The 16,644-nt window shown below is 40.6% G+C and overlaps 1 protein-coding gene across 1 annotated transcript in view; it reads right to left on the reverse strand.

Moving 5' to 3' along the window:
• Positions 1-16,644, reverse strand: part of RTKN2 (rhotekin 2) — a 59,437-nt gene that overhangs the window by 10,501 nt on the left and 32,292 nt on the right. The window contains 3 exon segments of the mRNA XM_059730327.1: positions 627-736; positions 4,633-4,793; positions 14,435-14,599. Coding sequence (XP_059586310.1) covers positions 627-736; positions 4,633-4,793; positions 14,435-14,599 — 436 coding nt within the window.

Below are 16,644 nucleotides of genomic sequence, written 5' to 3' on the forward strand. Positions count from 1 at the left end.
CTCAGTGAAATAAAGCAACCTACTTCTAGACTGCAAACACTCGTTTCTAACATATATATACAAGTAATCTTCTGGCATTATATTTTACTGTGCAAAAGTAGGGGTAAGAACATTAGCATAGCTCAGATGCATTTAAGGAAGATTTTTTTCACATACCCTAGTCTTAATGTTGTTGTCATAGACTGAACAGTTTGTTAAGTTATAAATAGTTCTTACAAAACTTGGAAAAACAGTGAATTAATTTAATGTAACTAGTTCTGGGCATTATTGGTTTGCAGTCTGAACTATTTAAAACTCCTACATTTTAATTCTTTGGGTTTTAAGTTATTCCTGTAGTGAACGTTTATTTCAAGTAATAGCTTTTTTTTGTCTGAACGTTTTAAGGGCTCCCTAATTATAGCTCAGACTGCATTTTTTGGTTCAAGGTATGAAAACGTATTATTTTTTGCTATTATTAATTCATATATAATACAAACTTCTTGGTATGCAATGATGTTGCTCTGCTTCATTATCTGAAATCGCCCTTGAAAAATTCAGTGTTTCAACATCAACACCAGAAGCCATTTGAATACAGATAATGTTGTTTCAGTTACCCTGCAAAACTTGAAAAGACAAATCCTACTTACTTATATCATGGTAGACTGAGGTTGCCTCTTTTGTCAAGAACAAAGGTGGTTTCTGTGGTGACATAATCTCAATTTTCATTAATTATTCGCAACAATGTTTCCAATGGCCTGGGAGGGAATATAGAACAATGATTAGAATTTATACACTTCATCTTTTGAAAAATTTGAAGTAATTAGGTTATATTTTCAAACTTCCTCCAAACAGGCAAATCTAGGCAGTAAATGTTTGGTCCCACCAGGTAAGCTCTTCCTAACCCTTACCACAAGGTAACAAACAGATATTAAACTAATCTCAGCAATATTACCAGACTATAATGCTAAACCTTCATGTATGCCCCCAAATCCCCAAACAGGGGACTTTGCAAGATTTTGAGAATTTAAATTAAGAAAACTGTAACAGGGAAACCTATCCCTGTTACCAGAAGATAGGTTGGTCCCTTTAAGACCAGAACTTTCTGGGCACAGCCTGCTGGCAGGGAAGGGGTTAAAAGCTGAGCCTGGCCAGCTAGTCAGGTGACTGGAAGGGGCAGGCCAGAACTATAAAAACCCTGGGCTTGGCAGCAGTAGAGGGGCAGTGGCCAAAGGGGAAAGAAGTTGTGTATGGGAGCTCCCCAAAGAGGCTTGGCTGCTGGTCTGACTGCTGTAAGGAGGGAACTGCTGTTGATCCTCAGAGAAGTGGTAGCAGTGCCACTGGGAGGAGCATCACAGGCAATGAAGAAGCAGAAGCACCAAGCCACAAAGAAAATATAAGCTGGCATTGCTGCCTTCTTCAATTTCTATTTTTTTTGTTATGGCTAGAACTCACTAACTGACTACACACACACACACACACACACACACATATATATATATATATATATATATACACATACACTTTGGTTGATTGATAAATTGGTGGTTTGTGGATGAGGCTGTAGGGGTGGAGGAGGCCTCAGTAGCACCTTAGATGCAGTCATAAAAGGCCAAGGTGGCCTGGTACACCAGGTGTACAGTTGTGTGCTTTTGGGCTGGGACAGTGGGGGTTTGAGACCACTGCCTAGCTTTGAACTTGCGGCCCCTGGGCTGTGGGGCCAATAGATGGGCCTCTAGGCCAGAGAGTTGGGTCTCTGTATTGGAGGCAAAAAGGAGGGCCACAAGCCCCAAGACCAAGGAGCTAGAGGCTCAGAGTTGAACCCTATCTGGTGGGTTTAGACTGGAAGGCCTAGCTAGAGAAATACAGGGGTCAAGGCCCATGGTGGCTGAGAACCCCAACATAAAAATACAATAGGCATTCTCCTGCTTACAAGAACATCTGTATAAAATTTCCATCAAGATGTGGCAGGTAAGTAAAAGTGGGACACGAGAAACATTAAAGGACTTCAAGGGCGCCCCTCGTAGATCACAGATAGCAAGCAAAAAGATGCCGCTGGGGAGGGCAACCTGTTACAGAAACCTTAGGGAAACAGTAAGTCAGGAGCATATGAATCCAAAATACAGCAAATTCAATGCTGTCCATCACTTGTTACATACAGTTTTGCCTGTAAAGTTTCTTTTCCTTCCCCCAACTATCAGAACACAAAGGGCTACCTAACTTAACTAAATCCAAGGAAACTTCTTTTTTATTAGATTTTTACTTTAAGGAAAATAGAATACACCCATAAAAGTACGTTGTATAGGCTGATTATTCTAATTTTTCTGACCATATTTTGAGAACATTTTAAAACCAGAAGCAAGCATTTGAATGCCAAGTTGCCCAATTTTTCCTACGTCAAAAGAAAATGGCTCATCCAAGGCAACCTACCCTGGTATTCTACCTACAATGAATAAAAATTAGTCTGTTTGCCCCCTGCCCCACCATTAATTTATGGAGGATATTCTAGTTTTTAATTTCTGTGTCTTCCTAATTGATACTGTTTATCATTGTAACACAGAGAAAGTTATAAAAAAAAAAGAAAAACTTCAAATTACAAACACACAATTTCCATATCCTTAGTTGACTGATTTGAAAGATATAGATCCTGATTTAACACACTGATGTTATGCATTTATTTAACTCCATTTCCCCATGACCAGCCACCAATTTTTATAACTTACCCATTAAAAGATATTAGATGCATTTACATATTTTGTTGTGTAGTCTGTAACCACTTTATGTGTATTTAAAAAAAAATCTTCAAATATATCTTCAAACTACTGCATCAGGAAAATGTTAATTAATCCCCCTGTGCACTTCATATTATAATACCCTGAGTTCAGTCTAATCAACACATATAATTTCAGTAAGATTTCACTGTCCAATGCATATAAATCAGTCTTATACTAGTGCAAAAACAGTGTAGTCAAAGGATTTAAGCCAAAGCCAAAAAAGAGAGAACTTCCTTTCAAAATACAAATATTTTACTATTGAAAACACTAAGACCAGAGAACAGAACAACAATTTCTGTATTGCACCCTGTAACAGGGGCTCAGGAGGGAGCCCTGTTACTGAGGCAGGATCAGGCAAGATTGACCCAACGATGCCCCCCGCCAGGTGGAGGTAATCACTTACCCAGGGCAGGGCAGGGCAGGGCAGGGCAGGGTGGATTAGTCTGCCATGGACAGTATATATCCGGCAGCGGGGCATATGCATTTTGCCTCTGGGCATAAGAGAAAAGTGCAGGGCAACTGAAGCCCCAGATGGAGAGAGTGAGAGATGAGTAACCCACCTGGTGACCTGGGAAAGTGTCAAGATCGCAGGACTCAAGACAAGCTACTTACCTTGAGGTTCCCGCCACTCTGGTGAGTGTGGGAAGAGCCGGGGTTCCATTGAACTGCTTGGCGGGGGAACCCCGAGTAGAGAGAGACCCCCCTGGATGATGGGCAGACAGGGGGATCGCATGTAAGCCCTGGCCTTGACCCCAGGACTTCTACAATGCCAAGAGTGGCAGCGTGAGAGGCGGAGAAGCATCCGAGACTGCTCCCAGATGCGAGAGACATGGGGAACGCACCTCACTAACAAGACAATTAGCAGTAAGAATGGGAAGTGCTACATTGTATCTGTGAGGCATCTGGCCCTGAGCTAACTTATTGGCAGCTCAGATGCACCTCACTAATGAAGTAATTAGCAAAGCTACTGTTACTGAGCCATTCCTCCACTAGAAAATAAAAACTACACTGTGAGCATGTGTTATCTGGGTGGCGTCATTGATTCTTAGCTCTAAAAGGACACTGATACATTCTACATTTTCTTTCGATCCAAGTCGTGGCAGGCGAGTTCAGAAGAAGGTGGAGCTAGGATCACTCACCCGCTCACACACCCATCTTCTCATTTAACCCTTGGGCACAAAAGCTGCACCTGCCACTGAGAAGGTACCAGTGAAACTGAGTCATCTTTGATTTCTCAGTTCTATAAAATGAAGAATTCCAACACTGCACAAGAACTAAGTGTTCAGTGGTATCATAATCACATCCAGTTAAGTCCAAGTCATTACAGAACCTTTTCTATTTGCAAGGATTGATCAAATATTGTTTCCAATACACTGTTCAGGCCTTCCATCAAGTCAGCACTCAAAATCTCCTCTAATTATTCTTACCAAAAAGATGCTGTTTTCAGGATTCTATAAGAGTATTTCTTTATTTACTACAAATGAGGGAAGGATGGTGAGATTCCACCAACACTTGGAAAGGTACTGGTGTTCCAAAGAAGTTAACTAGACCAATCACTTCTGACCAATCACTTCAGGATCCCCTTCCCCACTTTTCCTTGCTCCTGCCCCAACACGCACCATTAAGTAGTCCAAACTTCTATTCTGACTTCCTAAGGAATTCCATACTGGACATTTCTGGGCACATTAGAATTAATAAAAGAAGTTAAAGATTACAGAGGACTGAGCCATAGTACAATAAACTCATCAGGCAAATACTTCTATCTTTCCTGTTATAAATGACAGGATTGTGATGAAATTTCAGTTCAGATTGTTTAATGTTTCATTTGATGTTACATAATAACCACTTGGAGGACAATGCTGCCAAAACTGCTTACTTATTAAAATCATTGAAATGCTGCCAAAAAGCTTCCATCCACTTATGAAGTTCTTCCCTATTGTCAGCTGCAAAAATTTGAGTCACAGCCTCTCCAGCCACAGGATTAATAATAGAAAAATTATGAGTTTTCTTGGAATCCTTATGCACAGCACGGATTGTGTTTTCCTAAGAATGATGATAAAATAGACAGACTAGTAATCAATTATTGCTGCACCGAGTCACAAATCTTCTGCTCAGCATTAGTAGCAGGTATGTACCACAGCTGACATGACACTTGTCAACTGGTCTGTTAATCCAATACAAATTTACTTTTTTATCAAATGTAAACAGAATAAAGGCAATATGAATTATTTTCTCATATATTAAAGGTGAGAGAAGGAAGTAACATAAAAGATAAAGGAATAGAACAGAACTGATACAGAAGAGATAAGAAGTTACATTGGGTATACATGCTGTAAGCACTTATTCCATAAAAAAGTCATCCCATGAGGCTCATCTTTCTTCAGATTAGTTTGGTAACTAGTTTAATACAAGTTATTCCATTTCTCTGACTTGAATTTCTGGTCAACTGCATTCAATAAAGATTATTTAGTTTTCCTACTTTTGTGCTGGAAGCCACTTTTGACTGCAGTTACATATTCTAATTTGATATCTATTTTAGTTTAGTTTCAGTAAAAGCAGGTCACTTTCCTAATACCATAATAATAGAAGCTTAAAAAGGAAGTGACCCAATCCAAGTTTAAAGAAATGTTGTAGAAGAAATGTTGTACCCACACATCTGTACTGGAACAAGTTTCCAACATTCCAACATTCAGAAATTTAAACTTTGAATTCAAACCCACAATTCTTATTATTTTGTTATCCTGACAATAATCAAGTTGCTACTTCAAAAACATATACATTTGTATAAGTGCTTTATTTAATGAGTTCTAGCTAGACTTGATTAAAATACTCTATCCTGAACTATGTTACAGCATTACTCTATCCAAGGCTTTATTCACTTTTCGGGGACGTGACTAAATTCGTTTTATCATCTAAAGTAGACTGAATTCTATTTTAATCATATCTGTGTCCCCTGATATGGTGTTACTACAGTGAAACATAGTACTTTCTGCAATCTGACTGAACAAAAGCCAGGTTACCTTAAGTACTTTTTCAGTGTAAGATATGGTAATATTTTAAAAATTCAAAATCTTGTGATGTTCATGGTATAATATCCTAACACAGACCTTGATAGTAGAGCCACTTTTTATTGCACACACACATTCAATGAAATTAAATAAAGCCATTAACTACCTCATTTAAAGGGATGTGGGGAAGAGAAAGAGAGAGGAGAGAGAGAGAAGACATTCTCTTATTTACACATATATCACTTCAAAACTGATTGAACAAGTCATTGTGGTTCACTCCACAGAACCCATTTCAACCTAATGTCAAACACCTGTTAGAAATATCAAATGTATACCTACAGAAATTAAGCTACATACTTTGTCCTGTGGGGATAAATCTAGTGCTAATACTCTGAAAAACAATTATTCTACAGAACATTCTCCAGATTTTTAAATGCATTACTGAGGTAACTATATGAAATACTAACAGCTGCTTGAAGCATATCTGATGGATTTGCTCATTTAAATTCTTCTGTCTAAAAATAGGAGATAAAGTAATTCATCCATAAGTGCTGTATATCCCATTAACTTGGGTAACCATAGATACCAGCCAAAAATTAAATCAAATAGATTAACATTTGACAGGTAAGAACTTCAAGCATACCATAGACAGAAGTTTATTTAATGATGTTTGCTGCAAGTTTTACCCCACAAATATGTTATCATTCAAAGGAGATAAATCCTCATGCAACAATCTATACCTAACACTTGAATATTTCAGAAATGATATAAGATATCATTAGAGTAATGGGCTGATGAGCTTACTAAGCAGCAAGGCATTACACAACATGCCTCTCTTCATTAACAAAAAATTATAATATAAAGTACTATGTTATAATACAACAGTGCCCTGACCTTTGACAGCATTATAGCAGTTGAATCAACTATGCTTACAGCTACTGTAAAAAAATAAATAAATAAAAGTCAGAACCAGCATGTTGATTAAGCTCAGTGTTTCTACTGTAGGCAGCCTTGTGGAATTGTCATTGCTCCTTTTCTGAGATGAGGGCAGTGCTCTGATCTAAGTGCATAAGAAGAATTTTTGGAGGGGTGCAATACTAAAGAGAATGGATAGATTTCATAAATTAAAACTTCAAATTCCCTCTTCCACTGCCCCAATCCCAAGCATCTCTGCCTGATAATACCCACCCCTCCACTCTGTCCCACAGGAAACTTCACTTTGGTTAAGTTAGCGTAGGCAAACTTTTCCAGCTGCGAGCCAGAATGACCCACCCTAGGTCAGAGGGGGTCAGCCCTGGCACTTGTCCCTATGGAGACATGAAGGGAGTATCTGCAATCAAAGCCCCTGCCCCCAAATTTTGCTGAAACCCCATGGGTCAGATCCAGTGGTAGGGTGGGCCAGATTTGATCCACAGGCTGTAGATTGCTGGCCCCTGTGTTAGGTAGTTCAAATAAAAGGAACCTTCCACTGAAGAGAAGTGGGACCAGTTCCTCCAAACAGTCATTCCTGCCCCCTCCCCTCTCAAAGAACAATGGAGTTGAAAAAGGCATATTTCAAAATAACCAAAGCTACTTACAATTCTGAAATCAAGATCACACATTCAATAGTTTAGAAAACAACTCTATATACTATGATTATGATTAAACAAAGCTTACCACTTACGACAAGCTGCTTTTAAATCACTTTAGCCCCAATTCAAAACAAAACAGTCTATTTGCATGATGTCATGTTTCCATCTTTGTTTCAGATTGGCAAAGAGGTATCATTAGACTTAAAACAGTGCTGTTCAAACTTGTTAATAGCAAAGATCACATCTTCCTCATGAGCCCATGGCTACTCTGCCTCTGGCTTGCATCATCATCATATGAATTACATCCCCACCCATATGTAATTATATAGCATCCATGTGTGAACTACAGCAAGTACAGAACTAAGTAGAAGAGCTATATTGGGAAACATATGTATTTTTAGAAGTCTTTAATTTAATACAGCAGCCAGAAAGAAGAGGAAGGAGCCAGCACCACACAACCAGCCAACCTTCCAAGGAGCACCAGCGGGCTATGAAGCATAGTTTCATAACCACTCAATTTCAACATTTGTGTTACAGGGCTCACCAAGTGGGATCTGGATATTATAACTGCTTCCCATTCACAAATCCACAAATTCTTTTAAGCAATTGTAGATCTGGCTTAAGCAATATTACTTGGGATATTATAAAGAGAGTAGATCTGCAAACAGTTAGCTGATCTGTGCCTTCCCGACATAATTACAACTTTTTTGTACATCTTGCCTACCCCTTTATTCAGGTAGGAAGACAATAGATGCTATATAGAGGTGACACAGAACATGGCCACAGTCAAGGCTGCAAAAAAGGAATCAACCCCTCTAGAATGATTATAAGCTTTTTAACCCTGAGATCTCAAAGTGTGGTTACCTTTTCAGAAGGACAAGGAAATTGCTGTGTGTTAAAAAATAATTCAATTTCTGAAATAGAAGGAGATATGAAAAGGACTGGATAAACACCCACCAAAAAACAGCAGTCAGCCACAGGTAGTGAAAAAAAAATTGTTGCCTCAGGCTAAACACCTTATGTAGATTTATAACAATCTCAGCTTGCAGGAAATAATGTTGGTAGGCGGAAAATAAGGGATTCAAAAGATGGTGCTCTACTGTCAACAAAATTGCCCCTCTCAAATCATGCAAACACTGTCACTTTGTATAAAAATAAGGGCGACTGCAACAACTACAGAGGTATCTCGCTACGTATAGCAGGAAAAGCCTTTGCAAGGGTCATCTTGGTGTGCCTACAACAGCTGGCGAGTTGTGTCTACCTGGAATCTCAGTGCGGATTCAGGACTGGAAGATCAACCCTAGACATGATATTCTCCCTGCGTCAACTTCAAAAAAAATGCAGAGAGAAAAACCGACTATTCAAAGATTTAACCAAAGCATTTCACACTGTCAGCACAGCAGGTCGACTTGCAGTCCTACAAAATGCCCACCAATTCTGTTAAGTGTTATATGTTCCTTCTATGACAACATGAAAGCAACTGTTCAGTTTGATTGGTCTACATTGGACAGCTTTGAGATGAAAAGTGGAGTGAAGCAAGGATGTGTTCTTGCCCCTACACTCTTTGGAATCTTCTTCTTGGTACTCCTGAACTGTATGTTTAAAGATATGGTAAGGTGGAGTGTATCTTCACACAAGATCAGATAGGAAACTCTTCAACCTGTCACAACTCAAGGCAAAGACTAAAGTTAGAAAGATGCTTATCAAGGAGCTTCTATGCACCAATGATGCTGCCCTTACAGCCCACAATGAAGACCTACTATAAGAACTCAAGGATCGCCTTTCAAGAGTTTGTCAGGCATTTGCTCTCACTATCAGCATAAAGAAAACAGTTGTACTAGGACAGGGAGTTCCACAAAATCCATCAATTACCCTTAATGAGAACCAGCTAGTAGTCCAAAAGTTCAGCTATCTAGGTTCTACAGTGACCACCAACCTCTCACTGGATGAAGAAGTTAATGTTCACATAGGAAAGGTTTCCACCACCTTCAGCAGACTAACTAAAAGAGTATGGAACAACTGAAAGCTTACCATCAAGACTAAAATGCTAGTGTACAAAGCTTGTGTACTCTGCACTCTCATGTATCGTGGGGAAACATGGACAACTTACACATATCAAGAAAAATGGTTAAATAGCTTCTACCTGCACTGTTTACACTGCATACTCAACGTTAAACTGAAGTACCTCCACATTGGTAACTTTCTTGCAAAGGGCAAATTTACCAAGTGTGACAGCCCTACTCAGACAGAGATGACTGCACTGGCTAGGCCATCTGAGCAGATTGGAAGATAGACGTATACCCAATGACATGCTATACGGGAAACTATTGGAGGGAACAAGAACAACAGGATGCCCTAAGCTTTGTTATAAAGACACATGCAAGTGAGGCATGAAGGCATTTGGAATTGATCCTGATCCATGGGAAACCTTGGCGAGCAATTGGAATAAGTGGCATAATTTTCTCCACCAGGGCATTAAAGCCCATGACAGGAATTGGTTCCAACAGCTTGAAAAGAAAAGAGTCTGTAGGAAGCAAGCAGCTCCCAAACCACCCAACCATGACACACACATTTGCAGCCACTGCCACAGATGATGCAATCTTAGATTGAACTATTCAGTCACATGAGACACTGCAAACCATGTACATCACAGGCTGCAATAACCACTGTTTCACAGATGAAAGGATGCCATTGATTAATAAAAAATTCCACTCTTGAAATGGAAGGAGATATAAAAAGTGTTGGATAAACAGCCACCAAAAAGTAGTAGCCAGCCTCAGGTAGTGAAACAAAATTGCCTCAAACTTAATACTTTATGTAGACTTATAACAATCTCAGTTTACAGAAAATGATGTTCGTAGGTGGAAAATAAGGGAGTCAGAAGATGTTTGTTTACAAAGGAACATGTCACTCATCTAGGCAGCAGAGGGTGGCAAGGGGAAGCCAGAAGGGCTAGCAAGGCCCCCTGCCCCCTCCCAAAACTGGGGACTGCCCATTTGGGGAAAAGGCAGAGAGTGGTGGTTGCTCTTCCCCTCAACTCCATGTTTTCCACCCCTCATACCTTCCTAGGACTGGGGCCACCCCAGCCTGAGGAAGACATGGAGCCTTCTTCCCCAGCTCCACTCATCCTAGTCCCTGTCGGGGCCAAGGGGCTGTGGCCAGCAGCCCAGGCACGTGGGCCGAGGAAGTTGGCACGGCGAACTAGAATTAGGCACAGACGCGTGGAGGTCGATTAAAGATTATTTTACTTACGCCGTAGATGGTCGCGGTGCAGGCAGGAAAACTTGCTTGAGTTGCAGTTACAGACAAACACAAGTGGAGTTTGCTAGGCTCCACCAAAGACACACGAGCGGAGTTTGCTAGGCTCCGCAAAACAAACACGATGAGAGCTCTCTGAACAGATACGAGAGTCCAAGCTGTGACTCTCAATGAGCGCACAGGGCAGGGGTACATCGAGGGATCGGTTGGTGACGGGGAGAGACTCTTGATGGGTGATCAAACCATCGGTCGGCTCCGAGACATGCGCAGAGTTTGCTAGGCTCTACCACGTGGCCCAGAGTTCTCCATGAGATGGATGCGGAGTCCTCCTAAATGAGGTCCTCCCCGGAGATCTCCGACCTGGGCAAAAACTGCTCAAGCCTCTTATATGGCTAGCAAGCCAATCACTAGCCGCCATGTGGGAATAATTTAGAAACAGCCAATAATGGGGAACAAATTTGCATGCGAGTGGCGGGAACTCCTTTGCACCGGGGTTTTCTCTCTGCAGCTGAGAACTGCACCGTGCAAAGAAAGCTCCATGTGGCAGGAAATAATTCTGCAGTGCCGAAGTGCACACACAATCATGGGTCATGACAGTCCCGAGTAAAAATTAAGCCAGGGGAATATGGTTAGAGGTGCAGTCTTCCAGGAGAAACTGTCCCAAAGTGATTTAACCCTGGTTGTTGCCATGTTATTTTTGTTATCTCTTGGGGTGGTCATTTTTGCTCAAAAAATAAAAAAGCTTCAATGTCTGTACACTCTTGATTTTTACCATGAGAACAGCAATTCAGGTAGAAACTGAATGGCTGTACCTGGCTGTTGTATTCAAACAGAAACTGTAACTCCTGTTAAGCCTGTGTTACAAAAACATCTCTGTTCAACAATGTTAGTACTTCAATCATATGAAGTTGAAGGAATGACTCTGATGTTAATGACCCCTTCAAGTTTTATTTCAAAGGAGAGAGGAATAATTCTATGGAAATTAATATCTATAGATAGTTTTCTGTGAGGTCTGGCCACTTTAAGAGAAGCTATTTCTGAAAGGATAAGAAAAATCAACTCCCACACAAAAAATAAAAAATGCTATACATCTGAGCCACTGGAGCAGATTTTTAGCTAGATCATTACTTCAAGATGTTTTCTCTCAATTTTGTTTAAATTGTAATTGCATAACTAAGAGGCATGTTATAAATGAGTACTACAGGCTTCAGTTCTGTGTATTTAATAATTTGTTATGAAAGAAAGTCCTAGTACAGTAAAGAAATGTTTATTGGTGTTAGAAACTTTCCAGCTTTACTAGTAAGGCACTCAAACGTGCATACAAATTTGATTTTCCTTTAATATAAAATAAACAAGAATGCATTCTCTAACAATATGACATTTCCATGAGACAAAACTTGGATGTATGGATTTTACATGCACCCATTCTTCAGAAGCCACATGAAAATACATTTTAGTAAGTAGGAATAACAATAACTTAGAAGATAAAACAGAAATCACTTTAATAGAGCTTCTTTTTATTAGATCTTTAAAAAAAAACTTCTGAAAACTAGGAAATACAATCTGGGTCATGTCCTAAAATGATGACCTATGATTAAAAATTTTAAATATGGCTTAAAAGTCTCTACAATTTTTTTCATATACTTTAATTTTAAATATGCAAATTGTTCAATATTTTAATTATTTACCTATAGACACATTCAATTCTAAATAGAACATCTTCAAAGTAGCATAGAAATGGCATTTATGATACCACCATAAAGTACTAATTTACAAACCATGCAGAAGGAATTTATTATGGCTTTGTACAAAACTTTGAATCATTATTAGCAAAAGCATTTAATTTTAGTAAGCTAATAAATATGCCAGAATGACAGTTTCAGACTAAAAATGATGCCAAATAAAATGATGCAAAATTTTTAAAGTTTGTTTGCAGAAATCCTGTCATTTCAGAGATAACACTATTAGACTAGTGCCAAGATACTCTGCAGAATTTCATGGCCTTTCATCTATAACTTTAAAACTATGAAATTAAAGTTACTATTCTTCCTAAAAAAACACATTTTAATAACCTTTCTTTTCACTCTTTTTTCTATCCTTTAGCATGTAAATTGAGTTAACCAACTTCTAGTATAAGAGATGTAGCTTATGTCCATTGTTAAGAAATTAAATGCCACTCACTAGAACATAAGGGGCGCGTACACAGATGCAAGCATGTGCGCTTGCAGCAGCTCAAATACAAGTGGTGCAAATTTGAGTCAGAGCTTTTTGCTTCAGAGCAGGTGCTCGGACACGCACTTTGTTGTGGAACAAATTGTGCCAATAGGGGCAAAATAACCCTGCCTGGCTCCTCCTGGATCTTCAGCCAGGGGGAGCTAGAGTCCAGGGCCAGCACCTGTGTTATCCCCAGCAGTATAAAAACCTACCCTGTCCTGGCCCCAGCAGTATAAAAAGCTGCCCTGGCAAGTAGCTCAGCGCTACTAGCTCTCAGGAGCTTGTGGGGCCCAGCCAATTGGTACCTGGGGACACTACCCCTTATGCCAGCTGGACTGCTGAAACAGCCCTGAGAGTTTCCTGCACCCTCTACCCACTGCAGCAGTGTGGCAGTGGGGGCTGCTATCTGGCTGTGACCTGCTGTGCACTTGCCAGACTCGGATGGGGAGTGCAGAGCCAGTAGAGGCATCTGCCCTTCTGGGCCAGCTGCCAGTGGACTGCAGTTGCAGGGTTGGCCTTTGTGCGGCACTACTGCCATTTGTGCCCGCTGCCCGGCCATCTGGGCAGCTATCACCCGGAAGATGTTCCGGGTGTGGTGGTCTGCTTTGAACTATCAAAGCATGTCCTCCTGGCTCAATTTGTCCAGGAGGTCAGCCACAGCCAGATGGGTGCAAGGTGCCAGCTCTGAGCAGGCAGAGTCCTGCCACTGGCCTCCCTAGCAGGAATTTTGGTGTTCCCTATTGGAAAACTGAAAAATCCCTGATAAAAAAAATCCCAAAGTCACTCTGTAAAATACCCCAAAATCCATGTTCGTCCACAATTAAAACAAAAGACCACTATAAAGACAGAGGCCAAGAGAGAGACAGTGATCAGTTGGACAATGTTTTATTGATATATGTTACAGTGTTAAGTCTCTCATAATAATAATAAAGTGAACTCTAAATACAGGTTTCATGAATTCATGAATACAAGTTTTGCTGCACTCCCACAGGGCAATGGCCCCCACACTAGGGGTTTGGCCCCCCCAACAGGGAGTTCAGCCCTGATACAAGGGGTACGGGCCCCCAACAGGGAGTTCAGCCCTGATACAAGGGTACATCCCCCCAGAGGGGGCCAAATGGCCCCCACAGGAGCTACCGCCCCCCTTGCAAGGCCCACCTGCCCCACCCAATTGCTGCCCCCCCCCCCCGGCCCCAGCCCCCACCATTTGCTGCAGCCCTCCCAATGGCCTCCGGTTGCCTCAGGGCATGGGCAGGGACCATGCCCTGCCCAGCTTTTTTAAACATCGATGTTTTTTTAGACCCCTGGATATCCAGGGGTCTAATTTTCTCCCTGCGCTACAAGTTTGTAGCGTGGGGAATATTTTTCTGTTCCCGCACGTGACTGTTACCCTGCCTCAAATGGGTTTAAGGTGGGGCAAGGAGAACATGCATACTTGTGTGGCCGCGCCCAAAGGTTGCCATTATTAGGCCACTGTTTACCAGTATTCACCTTAAGAGAGCTGTTTCCCCAGCCTTGGAGTAAGATACCAGATGACAACATATCAAGATAAGAATATGCTAATGTTTTACCAGTTACCACTGAGTGTCAATTGTTCATGAAAAGACAACAAAAAAAGCCAGCTTTATTTTACCTGATGATGAAGAAATCCCATCACCACATCGTCAGTCATGCAGGATGGTTGAACAACTAAACAGCAGCACATGCTTCCATACAAAGGAAGCCAGAAAGAAGATTCCTCTGAAAAAGTCACAACCATTGCCCATAAAGCCAGACAGTGATTTGTATATATTTTAACCTAAGAAACTTAGTAAACTAAGAGATAGAGCTCTTCACATAAAGCAAAGACTGAAAATAGGAGTTTCTTAGTATTGAACTTAACTGCGTACATTTTCATGCGTACATTTTGATTTTCACCAGGGTTGACTGTAGTTTTAGGAATAGGTTAGACAAGGACTTGTTATGGGATGGTTTGGACAGGAATGATCCTGCCTCAGACAGGGGCTTGGACTAGATGACATCAGGACATTCCTTCCAGCCCTACTTTTCTGTGATTCTATGATTTTGCAGGGCTGAACAGTCTAAAAACAGACGGGAGAGGCACTACTTTATATAGCTGTCAAGCCAATTTGTTTTCAGGTATTTTATGACAGTCTTTATCCAACATAAGGATTATTCAAGTGAAGCTTGTTGGCCTAATTCTCAAGATCATTATCAGAGCCTTTTCTGGTGGCACCATTACCAGTACAGCTATCATATTCTATCATACCAAGCAATACATTTGCTATCATATGGTCCTTCAACACAGTAGCTATTTTAACAAGAGATGATATATTTTTCCAGCAGCTCAGCCACTTCATTCCAAAGTACTATCAGAACTCTGAGCTGAGCTGCCATGAAAATTCTGATGACCTACTGCTATTTAATGATTTGTTCTAGCACTTCATTTAAACACTCATTCTGACTGTGCCTCACCTTTATTACCCTAGAGAGGCAAGTATACCGCAACACTCCCTGTGATGAAAAGCAATACAAGCACTATTTAACTATTCTCTCTCATAGTTGAATGCACTAGGTTGCAGAACACCTCCTCTTCCTCCTCAAAGCTCCTTTAGAAAGTGAGATGTGTTCTTGTTGTTTCCTTTTAAATTCCCTTGGTCTTCTAAGTGTAAGTACCTTTTATCTGCCCTGGTGAATGCTCAGCTCTGTCCTGAACTTTGGATATTCATTTCCTGAGGGATACACTACAGCTTAAATAATCTTTGGAACAAAGCAATTTAACTGTACGATTTTTCTAACTTTCGTTTTTTGGTTAAAGCAGGGCTGTCCAATTTCCATACAAACCCTGGGCCCAACACTACATGGGCAACACATTGTGGGAGCTGCCCCTGGGCAGTGCACAGATCTGACCAGGCCAGTGGGTCATGAAAGTGATGTACAGACACCTACCCCACAGACAACTGGACATCAGCCTCTGGGACCCATGGTCCACATGCTGGCCCTGCATGCAGCCTGCAGGCCGCCAGTCAAACATCCCTGGTCTGGAGCACCGTTTGGCAACAGCTCAGGTCCAAGGTTACACAAACATAGCTCCTACCACCAAAACTCTCTGACTCTGGGCTGGATCCAATGGCTCTGCAGGCTGGATCTGGCCCACAAACCATAGGTTGCTGAGTCCTGAGTTAGTGGCTCACATGTCCTCTGCAACTACTATAGCATATTTATTTTTCTTTGACAATCATAGAGATTCCATTTTTTCTGCACTTTTGATTAGCTTCCTTTTTAAAAAGAGTAAGTTTCTAAAGGTTAGTATCATAATGCTAAGTTCTAGTGTGCCCCTTTGTGAGCAGGGTTGACCTTAACTGTGCTTTGATTACTATTCCTTAGAAGGTCAAGTAAATTATTTCTTAAGCCAACTTTTGTCTGTCACTTAAAATTACATTTATAGCTACAATTTTAAGAAACCACCATATACAGTCTCTAAGCCTCTACCATTATGACATATGACCAATTTATAAATGTGTACTTAAACCCTTGTTGCTATTTTATAATATTAGAAGCAATTACATTTAAAATGTGATGTTCTTTATATCTTATTCCTGACCACAAGATGAGTGTAATACTATTAAACATTATATGATTTCTCTTTCTATTTAGCATAGAAATAAATGCTGTTTCTTCTGCACTCAGAAATTTCTTCTGAGATACCAAGGAAACTGTCAGGCATACTACTATTCCCCACAGTTCTCAAAATATATATATATATATATTTTTTTTTTAAAGATTTATCTTTTGAAGTTTAGGTCCACTGAACAGCTAGCAAGTCAGGTTTCATAAATCCCT

This window comes from Alligator mississippiensis, chromosome 6 (assembly GCF_030867095.1).
Source record: "Alligator mississippiensis isolate rAllMis1 chromosome 6, rAllMis1, whole genome shotgun sequence".
Taxonomy (NCBI): domain Eukaryota; kingdom Metazoa; phylum Chordata; order Crocodylia; family Alligatoridae; genus Alligator; species Alligator mississippiensis.